The sequence below is a fragment of the Hydra vulgaris genome, chromosome 08 (genome assembly GCF_038396675.1).
Source record: "Hydra vulgaris chromosome 08, alternate assembly HydraT2T_AEP".
In the NCBI taxonomy this organism is placed as follows: Eukaryota; Metazoa; Cnidaria; class Hydrozoa; order Anthoathecata; family Hydridae; genus Hydra; species Hydra vulgaris.
The window spans coordinates 12,147,739-12,167,765 of record NC_088927.1 but is presented as its reverse complement, the minus strand read 5'-3'; the positions used below and the strand labels follow the sequence as shown (position 1 = coordinate 12,167,765).

At 27.1% G+C, this 20,027-nt stretch overlaps 3 protein-coding genes and 1 non-coding gene across 5 annotated transcripts in view; 2 read left to right on the top strand and 2 right to left on the bottom strand.

Annotated features, from left to right (window-relative positions):
* Positions 1-5,130, bottom strand: part of LOC100203239 (small ribosomal subunit protein uS2) — a 75,262-nt gene extending 70,132 nt beyond the window's left edge. Inside the window, exon 1 of the mRNA XM_065803099.1 lies at positions 5,126-5,130. Within this exon, the coding sequence (XP_065659171.1) occupies positions 5,126-5,130 (5 nt within the window). The remainder of the gene's footprint in view (positions 1-5,125) is intronic.
* The window catches only part of LOC101240865 (uncharacterized), a 35,348-nt gene extending 28,725 nt beyond the window's left edge, over positions 1-6,623 (bottom strand). The window contains exon 1 of the mRNA XM_065803098.1: positions 6,460-6,623. The gene's annotated coding sequence lies outside the window, so the exon portion shown is untranslated. The remainder of the gene's footprint in view (positions 1-6,459) is intronic.
* Positions 6,624-6,711: 88 nt separating this feature from the next.
* Positions 6,712-6,783, top strand: trnah-gug (transfer RNA histidin (anticodon GUG)). Its single transcript has one exon. It is a non-coding gene; the product is annotated as a tRNA-His (tRNA).
* Positions 6,784-13,779: 6,996 nt separating this feature from the next.
* The window catches only part of LOC100199596 (rho GTPase-activating protein 44), a 55,097-nt gene continuing 48,849 nt past the window's right edge, over positions 13,780-20,027 (top strand). For both annotated transcript variants that reach the window (XM_065803088.1, XM_065803089.1), the window contains exons 1-2: positions 13,780-13,903; positions 13,984-14,023. In XM_065803088.1, the coding sequence (XP_065659160.1) occupies positions 13,851-13,903; positions 13,984-14,023 (93 nt within the window). In that variant the 5' untranslated portion in view covers positions 13,780-13,850. The remainder of the gene's footprint in view (positions 13,904-13,983; positions 14,024-20,027) is intronic.

The following is a 20,027-nucleotide window of genomic DNA, read 5'->3' as shown; positions in this document are numbered from 1 at the left end:
TTTTTTGTTGCATGTATACTGATTGCCTTTGAACTTATATTTACTTTTTCTAATCGTGCTACGATTCATTTTTTTCATATAAAATACAATTTTTAAATAAGATGGAGTTTAAAGCGAGGATGCATGTATAGTCAAAAGTAAGGCTGTTCACAGAAGCAAAAGTTGAATTTTCGATAAAAAAAAAAAAAAGTCGATAAGTTCGAAATAATTTCAAACTAATTAATCTTGCATCGAAACAATTTTTTTATTTCGAAATTGTAAAATTTGCTTTAAAATATTTTTGCGATTTTGAAATTCTGAAAATATTACCGAAACAATTTTCACTTTCGAAATTCTAAAATTTGCTTCGAAATGTTTTTGTAGGGGTTAGAACCCTAAAGGTCCTTTTGCAGAGATTAGAACCTCAGGATAAGATAGGGGGCTGATATTTTGTGACATTTTGTGGAAAAGGGAGGAGGGGGATCTAAAAAGTTTTTTTCGTGACATAATTTGCGAATGACCCCTTACATCTACACGGTGAAATATTTCATATAAAATATTAGCCCTCTCAAAGTGAATAAAACCTACCAACAGAAAAAGCTACTTAAGTGTTTTTGTTTACAATTTAAATTGTAAATTTTGAACGTAGAATTTTTAAAACTTTTACTTATTAACTAGTTCAAATTTTTACTTATTAATTATTGAATGAAGATGCTTAAAAGTATCTTCATTCAATATTGAATAAGAAAAACTTAAAAAACTAAATTAAATTACGAGGAACAGTTTTCATATTACTAATCTTTGTTAAATTCTGCATCGAAATCAGCTAAAAACAATTTTGTAAATTTTTTTGATTTTTGTGGGGATTTGCTACCTTAAGCTTAAATTTATTGGAGGAAGAATCCAATATGGAGAAACAGTCATTATCATAATTGTTAAAACAATTATTGTTAGCATGGAGATGTTTTTATATGTGTTTTAATAACAGGAATTACATCCTGCGCATGCAAATTTATAAACAACGAATGATTTGAACTCTACAGGAAGAGGTTCCTTTGGTGAAAACATATGAGAAATTTTAAAGAAGCTAAAAATTAAATTAAAGTTTATAGGTTTACAATGTTTTTAATGATAGAGTTTTTTGTTGTTTTTTTTAGGTGTCCCAAGAAGTCCTTACGGTCTTATCACAGAGCACTGCGGAAGAGCATTTAATCGGAAGTTCACGTCTCTTTCCTAACCGATGTCGTAAAGCTTGCCCAGAGGTGTGGTTTGAACCAGGGATCCTTTGTTTTTGAGGCAAGTGCGCTACCACTGCGCCACGGCTGCTTGAGTTTAAACTTTTTTTTGTTTGATCAGATATATTACCAACATAAGGAAGTGTAAAGCAGTTTTTCATGATTTCTTGGTTTTTGGATTCGTGTTAATTAATAGAAATTTTTTTGGTAAGATAAGAATTATAAATTTTATTTATAAGCCAAGTTGGATACATGTTGCTTTTGAGAATGTTAAAAAGATTGTCATAATAAAAACCACGCTTAGTATTATTAATTTTAAAGGTTCTATCAATTAAGCATTTAATTAAATTTACCCTGTGTGATAACAAGATGAAACTACAAAAGGAAGTATAAAGACCTGAATACGTCTTATGAAAAATGGAGGTAGATAAGGAACTGTTTACTTTGTTTATATTAATGTCCAAAAAGATATTAGATATTAGATTCCTTATCTTTTTCCATGGTAAAAAAATATTGAATTATGTCTCTTTTTTTTTGATATAATCAAGAAAATGGCACGCATCATTTTCTGATGGGAATGCGGCAAAAATGTCATCAACATAACGTTTGTAAAATACCAAAAAACAAAACACAATATAATAGCATTTTTAAAATTTTTTTAAGTGACCCTGTCCCTACTATAAATGTGAAAACTTGAAGTTTTTGCATTTTTAGACAGCGGGGACAGGTTTTCATCTGCAGTTTTTCATCTGCACTGGTGGGGGAGTTTTTTTTCGATTTGAAAAAAAGTATTATTACTTTAATTAGTATTATTATTGGTATTATTATATTAATACAAGTAAAAGTTCATCTTTTACCGCCATTTCTGAAATAGTGAAATGTGCTTTTTAGTCATACTTTTTTAGTCATATATATATATATATATATATATATATATATATATATATATATATATATATATATATATATATATATATATATATATATATATATATATATATATATATATATATATATATATGTAGAGAGGTCATTCATGACAATTGACTTTATTAACAGTAATGAGTCTTTATTGATGAAACACAATGTTAAATAAAAAAGTTTGATAAGTGATTTTCTCCTAATTTATTACTCCTCTGTTGTTTTAAGAACATTGAGCACTCTTTTTTGAAGAACACATATCGTACATATATTGTATATATATATATATATATATATATATATATATATATATATATATATATATATATATTATATATATATATATATATATATATATATATATATATATATATATATATATATATATATATATATATATATATATATATATACAGTATTGTGAAAAAGTTAAGAACCACAAAAAAAACAAATCATATTTTATTTTTATTTTTAAATTTTTTTTTAACCGAATATATTTTTCTGGTAAAATGAATAATAATAATAAATTTTAGAAAATAGACAAACAAAATAAAAAATAAAAATAGTGATAAAAACTTTTAAACAAATATAAAAAATGTATTTAAAGTTTTATAGGTAATTTTTATTTTATAAAAATTGTGAAAAAGTTAAGAACCACAGAATAAAAAACGATAATTTTTACCACCTAATACCGCGTAATTCTACCATGAATTTTTAAGCACTCATTTATACGATTTGGCATTGAGTCTATTAAATTCTCTAAAATATGTTTAAGAACATTTCCAAATATTGGTGGTAAAATATTGTGCAACTCCTCAAAGCTCCTTGGTGCTTTCTTGGCAATCTCTTTATCAAGCCAACTCCAAAGATTTTCAATGCAATTTAGATCTGGGCTATCGCTTGCACCGACCCAAATGATATTCCAACCATGTCAACAAGGTCTCGAATGGTTAACCGACGATTTTGCAAGCACCAATTCTTTGATTTTGTTGATGTGACGATCATCAATCGAAGTCGATGGTCGTCCGGAGCGTTCCAAGTCATCAACACGTTCTCGGCCTTCTTTGAAGTCTTTGTACCACTTGTAAACATTTTTTTGAGACATAGTCTCTTCACCGAAGGCCTTTTGCAACATTCGATACGTTTCAGCAGCAGAAATATCATTCCGCAAACAAAATTTAATAGCACTTCTTTGCTCAACAAAATTAGACATCGTGAAAATCGCCGAATGCACTTTTGGTACTTCAGAAACAAGCGTAAACAAAAAAAAAATAATTATGAGTTTGACATGTAATTTGGCGCAAATGTTAATGACATTCCTACCAACTTAAAAATAAAAAAGATTGGACGATTCGAATTAGGCGGGAAGTTTAAATTAAAAATTCACCTTACTTTTTGATCACAGTAGTATATATACGATATGTATTCGTCACAAAAAAGTGCTCAATGTTAATTGCCGGAGCAAGAAGAAGGCACATTTTTGCCTTATCGGCGAGTCCCATATAAAAAAAGTTCTATATAACCGTAACATATAAATATATATAAAAACATAAATCAGAATTAAAACAGAAAATAACTAAGAAAATAAAGAACTTCAAAAAGCAAAAATAATAAGTTAAAATAAAGCAAATAGTTAAAAAGTGTTATAATGCTACCAACCGCTAAAATGTTTCAGAAACACTTAAACAAAAATTTTTTGAATAAAAAAATGATAATATAAAATTTTATAATTAACATAATCACTAGATAAAGTTTTGACATCATCACTTAAATTTCATTGATATAAATAAATCTGTTTTTATTTGATAGAGCTAACTTTAAAAAAACCATTTGAAGTCGGATAAATTAAGATCCCTGAATAGTAATAATCGTTTTGATTTATTCTTAAATTACTCTAATGTAGTCTTGCTTTTGTTAACAATCTCAATGAATTTTTTCCACATATAATGTCCGCGGTATTTAATTGAATAGGAGGTTAATTTTAAATTATATTTGAGAAGAACAAAGTTGTTATCTGAAAACTTTATTGAATACTTATGAATAATTTTTTTAAAATAAGTTTAAAAGATTTTTGGGGATAAACCCATTTTTGTTTTAAACATAAAACTTGGTGTAAATTGAGTTTATACACATTTAAAACACCGAGCGCAAGTAAAAGTAGTTTACCAGGAATCTTTCAGCAGGCTCTAAATTCTGCATGCATGTTATTGATTGTTGTAGAATTTCTTAAGTTTTGTATACCTAGAACTAACCCACACAATATTACAGTAAGACAAATAACTGTAAACAAAGGCAAAATAAATTTTTTCCAGGGATGTTACATTTAGAATAGGTTTAGCCTTAAACATCATTGCGATATTTTTTAGAGTGTTGTTTCAATAATATTTATATGTGAATACTACAGTAAATTTTCATCTACTTTTACTCCTAAAAGGTTTACGTATGTTATCCATTTAATATAAGTATTATTAATTATAAGATTTGGTAATTTAAGAGAAATGTTTTCTGAATAGTTTACTTAATGGAAAAGTATATATTTTGTTTTATCCACATTTAGTGAAAATTTGTTACTTACGAACTATTCAATAACTTTACATAACTGTTCATTAATTATTCAAATTATATATATATATAATATATATATATATATATATATATATATATATATATATATATATATATATATATATATATATATATATATATATATATATGCTAAAATCCAGAGTCGTGACTAGGCTCCCCACGCACTCCAACAAGAGAGAGGGGGTTGCAATCTTAAGGGGTCATAAAAATATAAGCAAAAGATTTGTGCATAGAAGATAGGCTAGAGCGTCTAGCCATAAACACAGCATTCATTACCTTAAAAGATCATAAAGATAATTTTCTCTACAATACCCAGTGCCGATTAATAAATCCAGCTAAATCTGAGCTAGGAAAAGTAAATAAAATTTTATTAGATAATATCAATAGTAAAGTTAGGAATGCTACCCATGTACACCGAGTGGAATAGCACAAATGAAGTCATAAAATGGTTCAGACCCATATCTGAAATAAAAAAGTGCTTTTATTCAGTACGATATTGTTTTATCTTTCAATTTCGAAACAACTTCTTCAAGATTCTGTAAGGCATGCGACACAGTTCACACCAGATTTCTTTACTTTTTTCAGGAAATAATTTGTGGATTAAAAAATCGGTGGACCCAAATTTTGATGTCACCATGGGTAGTATTGACGGGGCGAAATTATATATTGCTGTATTATATATAACAATATTGTATGGGGAAGTACCCATTATGGAAAACTTAAAAAAAATTATGGTAATCAAAACATGCAAGCAGGATTATATTTGGTGTTAACAGAACTGTTAACGGTGAATCTCTGTCAATAAGACAGTATATGCCTTTTTTTGCTCTGGCTTTTGTATTTTTATATCTATATATATTTGTATCCGGCTATTTTATATTTACTATCTCGTTGTAATTATTATTATACGGCAAAGAAAATCAAAAAAAAATCGTTAGCCTCTATATCTTATACACTATTTCCAAAGAAGGTAATCTTAATACCGGTCTATATAGAGAAGATGGTCTTTGCTGCTTCTATAAAATCAGTGGTCTTCAATTGAAAAAAAAAAAAGAAAATGTATATATTTGAATATATATAGAAATCAAACACGCTTGTAAAATATCAATCCTGATATCAAACTATCAAAATATCAAAACTAATATCAAACTGATGTTGGAATACTTGTTTTGAAATCCGCATAAGTTAAGATTTCAGCGTAGTTAATTTATTTTGGGAATTAAATTGTGTCGCCGACAGGAGTTAATTTATTTCAAGGAGAGTTAATCTTAAGCGGGGAGTTATTATTAAGGTTTAATTTATTTCACGACAAAGGCAAAAAAAGTAAAATGGAAAGTATTTTATTTACAACTTTATTGTGATTTGGGGCGTTGCTAGGTGACAAAGGCTCATAGCTGGTTATACAAAAAAACCATTTATTTTACAAAGGTATTTATTTTTGAATATGGTTTGCACCATTCAACTTCTTAATAAGTTTACATTTAAATTCACACAAAAAAAAAAAAAAAAAAAGAAAATACAAATACGAATAGTTTTTATAACTCAAAAAAAAAATTTAAATATCTAAAAATAGCAGAGCAAAGGGAATGGAGTGTCGTGAGCCATGAATAGTAAATAAAATTAAAAAAAAAAATTTATAACAAATAATAGTATATGATATATAATAAATAAAGAAAATAATAATTCTAAAGAAAAAGTCAATGTGGAAGACAGTTATGATATATATACCTTTACATACCTTTCAAAATAATTTGTTATACAGTATAATATACTCCATGCAATGTTTAGATGTCTATAGACGTTTAAAATAGGTCTAGATTAAGATACATTGTTAAAAACAAATATTAGACGTTTTTTATGCAAGAATATTTACACGTTTTAGGCGTGAACTCAAAGGTCATTGTTTAAAATCGATCAAGTTTTTTATGTATCTTTAAATGCGCAATAATTTTATTTAGATTTAAAGAAATAAAATGTTAGCGGCTTGTAAGCCGTGATCGTATAGTGGTTAGTACATTGCGTTGTGGCCGCAATAACCCAGGTTCGAATCCTGGTCACGGCATTCAATATTTTGTATAAATTTTCGAATTTTTAGTTGTTAAAAATAACTAAAATTTTGAAATTTAATTTCAAAATTTGAATTCAAAATTTGAATTTGAAATTTAATTTCAAAAAACAAATTTAAAAATAAATTAATTAGTGAAACTATTCTGTACAAATATAGCGATTCCTTAGCGAAACGAAACAATTTGACTATTAACAAAAAACACGTAATTTTTATGAATTTTACTCTCTCATCTTTTTTTATAATTAAGCAATAACCTTGAAGTTTAATGCATCAATTAGTTTGACTCCTAATATAGAAAGTACTAAGTTTTATATGTCTTTACTTATTCATATTTTGAGACCACCATTTGAGAAAACTTGCGGCGGAAACTTATGCATATTATGCTTTTTTTTCTTTCGCGTATTTTTTGTTTTGACATTTTGTGTTTGATTTTTGATGTTTTCTAATATCATTTCAGTGCCATTATATACAGCCAGTACATTTCAAAAGTATGAGGGGCTTTGTCAAAACAAGCATCAGTTTTTCCAGCACAAAAAGTGCAATAACTTCGGATCCACTAAGCTTCTAAAGTTAAAAGACCCCACATTTTTTAAGTCTTGAGCTCTATACAATCGTGTTAATCACACGTAAATATGTCGATAAAAAAATAATCGTATAGAATCAGGCCTGTCTTTAACCATATCCAGCATAGACAGCCGCTTCGGGGCCAAGGTTTTTTGAGAGGCCAGCCAACAAGAACTATTACTATTCTTTTTAAATTGATTTAAAAAACTAAATAAATTATAAAAATTAAAATAAAAAGGCAGAGTATTCTATTTTTGTATCTTGAATCTATTTTTTCTGGAATAAAAAAAATAACACACGAAAAAATAATAATAAATGTTTTTCTATGCATGTCGAAGAAAAAAAATACCTATGCTGAATTGTTTGATATGATTTTTTAAGTTCCTAGTTGTCAATAGTGTTTATACATTTGTATATGAACTATGCGCATAAACTTCAAGGTTGCCTTGAAGTTTATGCGCATAGTTCAAATGTTGAAACATTTTGTATTTTGTTTCACATTTGCGTCTACTAAACAAACAACAAAAAAGGTCCTCTAACGGGTGATGCGGAAGTTATCGGACAAAATAAAAACGTCAATAACTTATTTATAAATAAAAAAACAAACTACTATTATATTTTTTTTAAATAAAGCATTTATCTTTTAATAAAAATATATTATTTTTTATATGAAAAAAACACCACCATCTGCAATTGATCTCAATTTTGCTCTGACGCCTTTCATATGCAACTGTAAAAAGTTTAAATCAATTTTTTGTAGTTTTAGTTTAATGCGATCAATCAAAATATGCTCTGTCGAAGCTTGCCAATCTCCCTCGTAAACTTTCTGTGCCAAATGTCACCAAAAATTTTCAATTGGTCGTGCTTGAGGCACATTTGGGGGATTGGATTCTTTATCAACGTAATAGACATATTGGTCCATCCAATTTAGAGAATCTTTAGAATAATGAGAACTTGCTAAATCTAGCCAAAATAAATAGTTAAAGTCTCCATGATACTTGTGAATAAATGGAAGAAGTCGTTTTTCTAAACATTCATTAATATAGATTGATGAATTGATCGCTACAGCCTTGGAAGTGCGAAACAATGGCTTGGACATACTACGGTCAGATATGGCTATCCACATTAATAATTTTTTGAAAATTTCTCTTTTCCTATAAAACAAACACTTTCTGGGCATGTCTTTTTGTTGTTTGTGTAGTATCCAGAATTTCCAGGCATGTTGTCCCCTGCAAAACAAAAGTATTTTTCGTCATCGATGACTAGAAGCGATTTTGTGTTATAGTGTTGGTTAACTAGTTTCCTGCTTCTTTTCTTCGCCTTTATTTGTTGTTCTATAGTGTATTTTGGAGTCTTTTCACGTTTTCTATATTTAATATTCATTTTTTTTAACTGACGACCAATTGTCGATTGATTTACACCGAATTTAATACCTATTTTTCTCTGACTGACCCCTTTTCGATTGTTGACAAGTCTCGCTAATTCGACTTTCTTTTCTCTAGTCCAGGATGTCAGACGACCAGGATGCTTTCTATCAGAAAACGATTGAACAGTTCAAGTCTTTTTAGGTTATCATATATTGTACTTCGAGCAAATCCTTCCTTTTCAAAATGATTTACGATTTTTTTTTTTTTATTAGGTTTATTTACAAAAAACATTTTGAGTCGCTTTCGAAAAGATTCTCGTTTAGTTGCATTTAACCTCATTTGAAATAATTGTGTTTCAAATAATAAAGTTTATATTTTATAGAACGTTTATGCCTACGCATAAAACCACAAAAACTAATTATTATGCTGAAATAATGAAATTAGGATTTGTCCGATAACTTCCGCATCACCCGCTAAGATATTTAAGGACTTTCAGATTCTGGTGGGGATGGGGGAGAGGGTGTGTGTTGCCATTAATTGCATAATTAGTTTATTTTGTTTTTAAGGACAATAGTTGAAAAATCCTCTATTTTAAAAAACGAATACAGGTAGTTTTTAATATATTCTGAGATACAGAAAACTGCTCTTCCAACAGCACCTATGTTGCTTTAAAAACTGGTGATGTATATGCACAACTCAAGACCGTATATAAGCTTTGGAACTTTTAATGAGTTTTATAAACAAACTACTGGCAAAAACGAATTCCATTGTCGTGAGCAAATGCAACCGATTGAAACTGAATAATACGCTCAGTTAAGTTTGTTTTTCGAAATTTATTTTAAAGATATATTAAAGTTACTTTAAGTTTAATAACGTTGTTTAAAATAAAACTTGTTTCAGAAATTAGAAATTCCATTTTCTCAGTGTTTAACTTGAAAAAATTTGCTACTCCATAAGTTTGAAATTGGTCAATAAGTTCTCACAGATCAGAGATTGTAGGACTTAGCAAGATTACATCATCTGCGAGTGCAATGATACCTGTATAGGTACCATTTATTGTTGATCCTACCTTGCATTCTGAAACTATTTCATTTAGAATACTATCAGTATAAATGTTATAGAGATGAGGCGATAGAATAGAACCTTGTCTCACTTCTTGTAAGAGACAAATTGATTTGAGGTAAGCCCTTGATATGATATATTTGCGGTAACGGATAGATAAAGCGATGAAATTGTGGGTATTACGGTTAACGGAACTTTTTTTCGAAATAGAGCTTCTTCATTAGCAGATTCCAGTTGCAAGTATCAAAAGCTTTATTGCCATCTAAACTGGACATATAGAGGCATACTATTGTTTTTATAGTAACGGGTGATGCGGAAGTTATCGGACAAATCCTAATTTCATTATTTGAACATAATAATTAGTTTTTGTGGTTTTATGCGTAGGCATAAACGTTCTATAAAATGTATACTTTATTATTTGAAACACAATTATTTCAAATGAGGTTAAATGCAGCTGAACGAGAATCTTTTCGAAAGCGACTAAAAATGTTTTTTGTAAATAAACCTAATAAAAAAAAAAAAATCGTAAATCATTTTGAAAAGGAAGGATTTGCTCGAAGTACAATATATGATAACCTAAAAAGACTTGAACTGTTCAATCGTTTTCTGATAGAAAGCATCCTGGTCGTCTGACATCCTGGACTAGAGAAAAGAAAGTCGAATTAGCGAGACTTGTCAACAATCGAAAAGGGGTCAGTCAGAGAAAAATAGGTATTAAATTCGGTGTAAATCAATCGACAATTGGTCGTCAGTTAAAAAAAATGAATATTAAATATAGAAAACGTGAAAAGACTCCAAAATACACTATAGAACAACAAATAAAGGCGAAGAAAAGAAGCAGGAAACTAGTTAACCAACACTATAACACAAAATCGCTTCTAGTCATCGATGACGAAAAATACTTTTGTTTTGCAGGGGACAACATGCCTGGAAATTCTGGATACTACACAAACAACAAAAAGACATGCCCAGAAAGTGTTTGTTTTATAGGAAAAGAGAAATTTTCAAAAAATTATTAATGTGGATAGCCATATCTGACCGTAGTATGTCCAAGCCATTGTTTCGCACTTCCAAGGCTGTAGCGATCAATTCATCAATCTATATTAATGAATGTTTAGAAAAACGACTTCTTCCATTTATTCACAAGTATCATGGAGACTTTAACTATTTATTTTGGCTAGATTTAGCAAGTTCTCATTATTCTAAAGATTCTCTAAATTGGATGGACCAATATGTCTATTACGTTGATAAAGAATCCAATCCCCCAAATGTGCCTCAAGCACGACCAATTGAAAATTTTTGGTGACATTTGGCACAGAAAGTTTACGAGGGAGATTGGCAAGCTTCGACAGAGCATATTTTGATTGATCGCATTAAACTAAAACTACAAAAAATTGATTTAAACTTTTTACAGTTGCATATGAAAGGCGTCAGAGCAAAATTGAGATCAATTGCAGATGGTGGTGTTTTTTTCATATAAAAAATAATATATTTTTATTATTTTTTATATGAAAAAATAATAAAAATATATTATTTTTTGTTATTATTTATTATTTTTTCATATAAAAAATAATACAAAATTTATTTTTGTCCGATAACTTCCGCATCACCCGTTATGTATATATGTTTCTAAAAAAAAACTCCACAAAAATACGTTTGTCTAACGCTACCTAAAAAAAGTTATTTAATGTTGATAGTTCCATTTTAATGTTGATAGATCCGAAAATTTAGGAATAGATTAATTATTGATTTTTCATTTCCAAATTTTAACTTTAGAATAGTTAATTTTGTTTGTGCCTTCAATAAGATAAAAAAAAAATTGCAAAATGGCTTGATATATCAATTTTAACTATTACTGTTTTTTCAAGGCTTATCTAGAAATGAATTTGTTAGATTATTATCGATAATTAAAACTTTTGAAAAATAAAAAAAAAATCTTTGAAATGTGCAATGAAGCGCTGAAATTCCAGAAAACAAAGTGATATTTTCAAGCGAATTTGCAATAGAAAGATTTTAAGTAAAAAACTTAAAATAACTTTTTTAGTTATTTTTTTACCCGGTAAATTTTTTTTACCCGGTAAATTATTTTTACCCGGTAAACACTATTACAATTGGTGTTAAATAATTAAAAAAAAAACCAGTAATGGAAGTTGTTGTGAAAGGAGTGGGTTTTGTAATGATTAGAAAAATTCCGTGTTGAAACATGTTATCGATAGCAAAATAAAGCTATGTTTTTTTTTGTATTCATGATTGCTATCTCAACTGTTATGACTTTACTGTCTGAATTAGAGGTTAAAAGATCTTTTCTTTATTTTAATGTCTTTTAAGATAAAGTTTTATTGTTGGAAATATGGAAATTAAAACTTTTTAAGATGAGTTTTTATCAATCCTTCATTATGACAAATCATATTAAACAAATAAGTATAAAAAAAAGTTGTGTAAAGGCTGAGAAAAAAAAGGGATTGCTTTCACTTAATTAAAGTTTAATAACAAATAATATCTAAAAAGTTAATATTTGTAGCTGCTAAAGCATTATAAAGTAATCTTGTTAAATCATGAGGTACATTCCTTGCTTTGTATCTGATTTTTTCAATTTCCTTGAAATCACCTTTTAAGTAAGGACAACATACCGGAACAGCAAACTCCAGATGTGACGACATAATATAAATTTTGATATCTTTCGTTTTTGGACTTTTATAGTTCGAAATCAAATTGTATAAATTAACAGTGGCTGAATGGAAAAGTATGGAGATGTTTGATTTATAATAAATTATTTTGATACTCTTAAACTTTTTATTTGTCGGTTCTCGATTCAGTTGCGAATTTATTGTCTGTCTGTAATAATTTTTAGATTTGAACTTAAAATTTCTGGAATGATTGTTTTTTGATTTTATAAAAGTATATTTCTCTGAAAATATTTAACCTCATACTTTTTAATTTTAAATTCCATTTAAAAAAAAACTAAAACATATCGGTTGATATGTTTTTAACATAATATTTTTGTACATTTTATTGTGTATACAGGTCATTAAATTCAAATAGTGACCGGTAAAGTCTGGCGTTTTCCGGTGAGGTTTTTCAACGCACCCGATAGTATGATTAAAAACATTGATCTGTAGGTCAAAAATAATTTTTTCTATTAAAAATTTAAAATTTTTGACAAAACAAAACAAAAAAAAAATAATAATATGGAAGACTAATTGGATGCTTATTTATATTTTATGATTTAATAAGTTTCATTTTATTTTTATTTAAACATATCATTAATATATATAATTGATACTGAGAATAAAAAAAAAAAAGTAAGCTGTTATAATTGACTGTGATTGATTGTGAACTACAATAACAGGAGATATTGCGCTAATGCATTAACAAGTTTTACATATAAGATATTTTCTTTAAAATTTTCACATAATATATTTATCTTTAAAAATGTAATAGATTATTTAACTGCTAAAATAAATATTTTTTGACAGCTTACATTACTTGTGCTAAAAATAATATTTTTAGTTTTTCAACCAAGTATTTGTAGTATATAATATAAATTTTTAAAAAAGGTCATTAATATTAGATGACATTAATATTTAAGTTATTAACGAGTTCATAAAAAATTATTAGTAAAAAATTGAAAAAAAAAATGTTTAAATATTTTTGAAAATGTTTTAAAATATTTTTAAAAGTAATATGTATTCTTAAGTAATAAAGCATAATAATAAATTATATATATATATATATATATATATATATATATATATATATATATATATATATATATATATATATATATATATATATATATATAATATATATATATATATATATATATATATATAAATATATATATATATATATATATATATATATATATATATATATATATATATATATATATATATATATATACACAATTATAAAATTTCTAATTTATTAAAGAAAAACATATTTTATATTACAAATATTTTAGTTTTTTTAATTATTTTATTACTAATTTAATAAATTGAAATAAAAAATTTAGAATAAGAAAAAACATAAATAATTTAGTAAGTAAGAACAAAAAGACATGTCAACATGAAGAAGCAGTTTTATAGAGTTCGCCAACTTGCAGATCAACGCGTTGGAAGGTAATCTTTGAATTGAATTGTAATTTTTATTTTTGTGTAACAAGTTTATATATACTTTTTATTTAAATCTAAATTTTTAGAGCTGAGAAGACAGACCTTCTTACAGAAGATCTGCAGCATGTAAGAGTGAATTGACCATATTTTATTTATTTAGCAAATATTGAATATATTCGTTCTTTATAATATACAACTACCGTCAGATGGGGTAATAAGGCCACATTTTGACTGTTTTAAAAATTGGATTATTTTGAAAATAAAAATTATTTTTTAAAAATTAAAATATAGTGTAGTTAGGCCACTTTACAATAAAAAACTAATTACAAAAAAACTTAATTACAACAAAACATTGCAATACATGTTTATGAAATTAAAGGGCATATATTTTAAATACTAAAACTAGATTTTTAAATCATAGTTCGAATTACAAATACTTATACAATAAAGTATAAAAATTCATAACAAATTGCAAAGGCATTTCAATCTTTAAAATGGTCTTTCTGTTAATTCTTTTCTTGGAGCCAAGGTTTTTGCTCCAAGCTAGGGTTTTTAATTAGTCTTATCATAGTTCATTACATAATAATTGATAATAGTTTATCTAGAAACTTTCTTGGTCTCAGAGACCCATATAACTGGAATACCAGCGAAAATGGTCTTCATAGCCTTGTCCACTGCATAGTTTTTTTTTGGTTTTTATGTGTATTGCATATTGCAACTGATTTAGAAAAAAAAAAATTGACAAATTTATCAACCAAATCAATAAATGGCCATATTATTCTAATTTTTAAAATAGCCCATTTACCCTACTTACCTTAAGATAAATGCTTTGAGTTTAAAAATGCACTTACCTAAGTAGCTCATAGAGGTCTGGTTAAAATTTTGACCAAATTGTCTCTCAAGTATTTCCTTGGCAATAGTTAATGTTTTTGAAATCTGAAAAGAAATAAAAAATGACATGCAAAAAACATTCAACAACAAGAGTATTATTATTTTAATTTTTTTTGTAACAGACATTAAAATATCAGGTTAAAATTGGGCTATAAAAAGTATGTAGAGATATCTGACTAATATTATATAAATAGAATATCTGGCGGTATCCTATTTATATAATTATTAATGTTTATTATGTATTTATCTAATATTTATAGTATGCACTTCAGATTTTCAATTCCTAATTCATATTAGATTTGATATAATTTAAATATTTAGTAAATAAGCATTAGCGTATTTCCATTAATATATTAAGTATATAAGTACACATAAAAGTTAAAATATAGTTTAAATACACAAAAAAGGCGTAGAAAATAATAAAAATTAAATAAAATATAAAAATATTGTTCTATAAATATATAAATAGATTGTAATAAAGTATAGTTACAAAATTTTTTTTTCTGTTTTTGGAATCAATATGATATACTTCTTAGCTAAGAATTAGATAAATACTTGTAAGCTATGGGAACTAAGTAACTGGGAACTAAGTATTTATAGTAAACTTTGTTTCCTTTTTGTGATTATCAGGAATATTTTGCTGTGGTTGTCTTTTTTGTCTTTTGCTAGATTAAATATATAATATCTTTATTTTTTGCTTTAAGGTAGTATATGCTTTAACATAAACATGACATGGATTTTAAACTGTTTTTAACGTTGATCATACTTTTGAAGCAAGCAGAAAAGCGAAGATTTAAATTTTTGTATTTGATGAAAATTGATTTCAGGTTTAATAAAACTCATTCAATCTATTTGATGAAGGCACTTTAAATAATCTACTGGACATTACCAGTTTTTATAAGACTATAAAACTTTTTTTTTTAAATAGTTGTCTTCAAAGTTCAACGTTCAAAGCTCAACGTTCAAACTTCAAAGTTGTCCTTAATCCTAAAAACAAAGGTGTTCAGCTTGAACTAACATAGTTTTAAAAACTTTTCTATTTGGAGTTACGGGTGCAATTTTTACATTTTACATCTCTTTTTTGTACTGTCATTGAACAACTTTTTTGTTCTATCATTGAACATTTTTTTTGTTTTGAAAATAATTCATAATTTTTATATACTTTTGTTTGGAGTTAACACAGCAAAACAATGATATTTTAGTTCAAAAAATGACTATCTGGTTTTTATATTTGAACCTATTTTAGGCATTCTACTGAGTTTGATATTTCTTATAGGTTTCAAAAAAAACATAATGGTTAAAATGTTCAACCAACTTTTTACTAGTTAAATCGAACTATACTTTTTACATTCAATACAAATTGCAAGTTGTGTAAAAAAAAAAAAAAGTCTACTTTCTGGTTTGTTGCTAGACATTGAGTTATTGTGGAAGATTATGCCTCTTTAGTATAAGAGAGGAATAACTTTTTCTTATTTCAGTGACCATATTGCTAACCTTGTTTAGAAGCAAATTTATTTACATATTCACATACAAATTGGATGAATTTACCTACACGTTAATCCATTTATGTTAAGCCAAAACTTTTATTTATTGGAATATTTAAATTTATAAAATTATATACATTTATATTATAGAATTAATATCGCTTTTATATTATAAAATAAACTGCAATTAATTTTTTTGATTAAAAAAAAACAACAGATTCTTAAATAATTTTTTTTTACATAAAAATTCTTTTCATCATATTGTGTTTAAACTTTTCATCATATTGTATTTAAAGTTTTTTTTAATTAAAAAACTTTAAATACGGTTTTAAAAATTAAAATTTAACTTTGAAGAAATTTAAAACAGTGGCAATTTTTTTACTTAAAAAATAAATTTTTTCTTACTAACTCTTTACGTAAAAACATGAAAGTCCCCCCATCATAGTTTAAAAACATTGAAGTCCCCCCTTATAGTTTAAAAATATTGAAGTCTCCCCATCATAGTTTAAAAACATTGAAGTCCCCCCTTATAGTTTAAAAATATTGAAGTCTCCCCATCATAGTTTAAAACGTGTGAAAGCAACCAAAAAACTTCATTTTTTTATTTTAAGAAAAGAGAAGTGTTATTGTTTTAGAGTATTATTTTTACATATGGAGAGTTAAATTTTTTTTTCTTTTATCAACTTAATTTTATTCAATATCACGGAAAAGTTCTTATGACATGTTTTATTTATGAACATAAATTATGTTTACAAATATCTTATTGGTAACTGATAAATCTATCTATAAATCATAATCTTTCATGATAAATAGTTAATAAAATACATAAAAAAACTTAATTGTGATATAGTAAACAAAAGATTATTATGTTATATAAAAGATTGTTTTAAAAAATAAATAATAAGGAAGTAATTTCTGTTTTAAATACTGATTTAGATTTCTTTAGTAATTTTTGTTATAGTTATATTGTTTAAATGATTTTTAATATGGTTTGAAATTAAAATAAATTACAATGTCTGCAGTAGGTTACTTTAAAATATGCTAATGGTGCAATTAAACTTTTAACAATATAATTATGTAAACTAAGTAGGATTACATTTACATTTATCACCCATTTTCCAAAATCTTGTAACCTGATATTAGCAGGATTATAGTGTAACATTTGAAGTTGGAAGGTTATTTATTATTATTTTCTGTTTACCAGAGTTTTTATAGACTGGTTAAAAGTAAGTTGACACAAATTATTTTTCTTAAATTTTTAAAATATAACTAATGTGATAACATTTAACTATAATTAATATTAATAAATTATATCAAAGTAAATTTTAGTTGTTAAAGTATATATTATCCTCTAATATTTATTCTAGTATGCCAAACGTTAGAGAGCTTATACCTAGTAAGGGACAAATAATTTGTGAGAGAAGAAAAGCCAGTGAATCTTTGCATAACATCTCTAATGTTTTTTCATATTTCTAGATAAGGTGTGAATAAAATTAACCAAAAATTTCTAGCATCAAAACTAATTTTTTTCTACCTCCAAATGGTTGAAAATGAAAGACAACACCTTGTCAAGATAAACTAGTTGCAACTTAGGCAAATAAAAGGCCATTTATTTCAGTACCAGAGCTGAACGAAGATTTAAATTTACCAATTCGTCCTATCCAAAATTAACAGCTTAAGGCTATCTAAAATCAATACCGGTATTTCCGTATTATAAAAATATAATACAGGAATACCGGTATTAAAACCGGTATTAAATATTTAAAATTTTTAAAGCAAAGTAAATAAATTTAAGAATCACAAAATCTTGAAAAGTATGCAAATTTATTGATCTATTTGGTAGAACCTTTATCTTTTATTCCATTAAAATAACCTCTTAAAAAACAAAGAGCTTCCAGAGTTTGTCATCCATTCTGCATCGCAACTTGTTTAAAATAAAACCGGCAGCAGAAAATGCTCTTTCGGATTCAACGCTAGTTGGCCAAATCGTTAAAAGAAGATCATAAACCTGTTGGAGATATTTTCCTCACACACCTTCATCTTCGAAGAGACTTATTTCTTTTTTTAGACACTTGATTATATCACCAGCGCATTGTGGTTGTTTCCCGACAACCTTATAGTTGTAACCTTATTATTCACAAATGGCCTTGTACATGTCTTTTTCAATTGATTTCTCAGAATTTTTTCCTTTATCAATCTCAACTTCGCTAACCTCAAAGTGAAGAATTTCCTGGGCTCGTTTTTCAACTGCAGTGCTTTGATTCCAAAGTCCCTTCTGATTTACAATGCCCAAAAGTGAATTGAGATTACTCGCTTTTGATGAACGTGGAAAGTTAAAACTTAATAAGTTTGAGTTTCCACCTTCTAGACCTTTATGCAGATAAGAAATTAAATCGGACAACTGTGTTCTTCTTGCAATAATACGTTGTTTTAAAGCACTCATAAGTTTTATGCTCAATGATGACTTAATTTTACATAGCCTGTGAAACATAAATTTCAATGCTGCATCCGCGGAAATTAAGTTAGCATCCTTGCAACAAAGTAACTCATTGGCTAATTTTACCAGCAAAAGTGCTGAGGTAGTAGCTGAAACTGTTTCAAAATCAGTTTCTGTAAAGTTTATATTAAGTTTTAAATCTAATTTATATAGATTTTTGAATGCATGACTTTAATTTGTAACAATGTTCAAGCATTGCTAATAGGCTATTCCATCTAGTTTTGGAATCTGCAATTAAGAAGTATTCTTTACAAAATTCAAGATTTACATTTTCAGCACTCAGTTTCTCCATAGTAACCCTTAGGTGCTTCTGATCATGGTTTGATCTCTCTAAAACTATTATGTCGTTCTTCTTTATCATCAGAATCCCTCTTTCATCGTACCTCTTACAACAACCTTAAAGCTGATTGGGACTCTTTCCATGATTTTCTTTGTGATGGCCTTTGGTAAGAAATGTTCGTCTTCCTACTGACAAATGTGCTTCTTATATAACTTTTTAGATTCAGGCTGGCATGGAGTCTTTTATTACCTCTTAACAATTCCAAGTCAAGTCTCATTCTTCTCCATGGTTTTCCCTCTAATTGTGCTGCTGCAATTCCCAATTGTAACCATTACTTCCATATCTATTGCCAAAAAATTCTCCAAAAAACAGACATCTGTTTACTATTGCCAGAAACCATTGTAAAAAGATTTTATCTAATACCAAAACCTGCTATTCTCAGGTCACAAAATCTTATATTTCATCTCAAAAATTAGGCTCCAGAGATTTCTGGAGAATCTTTAACAGTCTATAGTAAAAGCAAATCTGTTATTCCATCTCATATATGTGATTAGTGGATTCAAGAGATGAGATTGATTTTTTTAAATCAATTTTACCTTTTTAGCAAGCAAATTATGATTCAGACTTGTTACCACACCTAAAGACAAAGTTTTTGTCTTTAGGTGTGGTAACAAGTCTGAACCATAATTTGCTTGCTAAAAAGGTAAAATTGATTTAAAAAAATCAATCTCATCTCTTGAATCCACTAATCACATCCTACCTGATATAACTGACAAACAGACTGACCCATTGCTTGACATTCTTATCACTCCAGCTACTGTATCTAAAGCGATTCCCTGCTTAGAATCTTCTGCAGCTTGTGGTCCGGACAACATACCTGTTATAATCTTGTAGGAGCGTTCTCCAGAGCTGTTGTCTATATTTTCAAAACTATTTAACAAGTGCTTATCAGAGTCTTGTTTTCTAGTCTCTGACTTA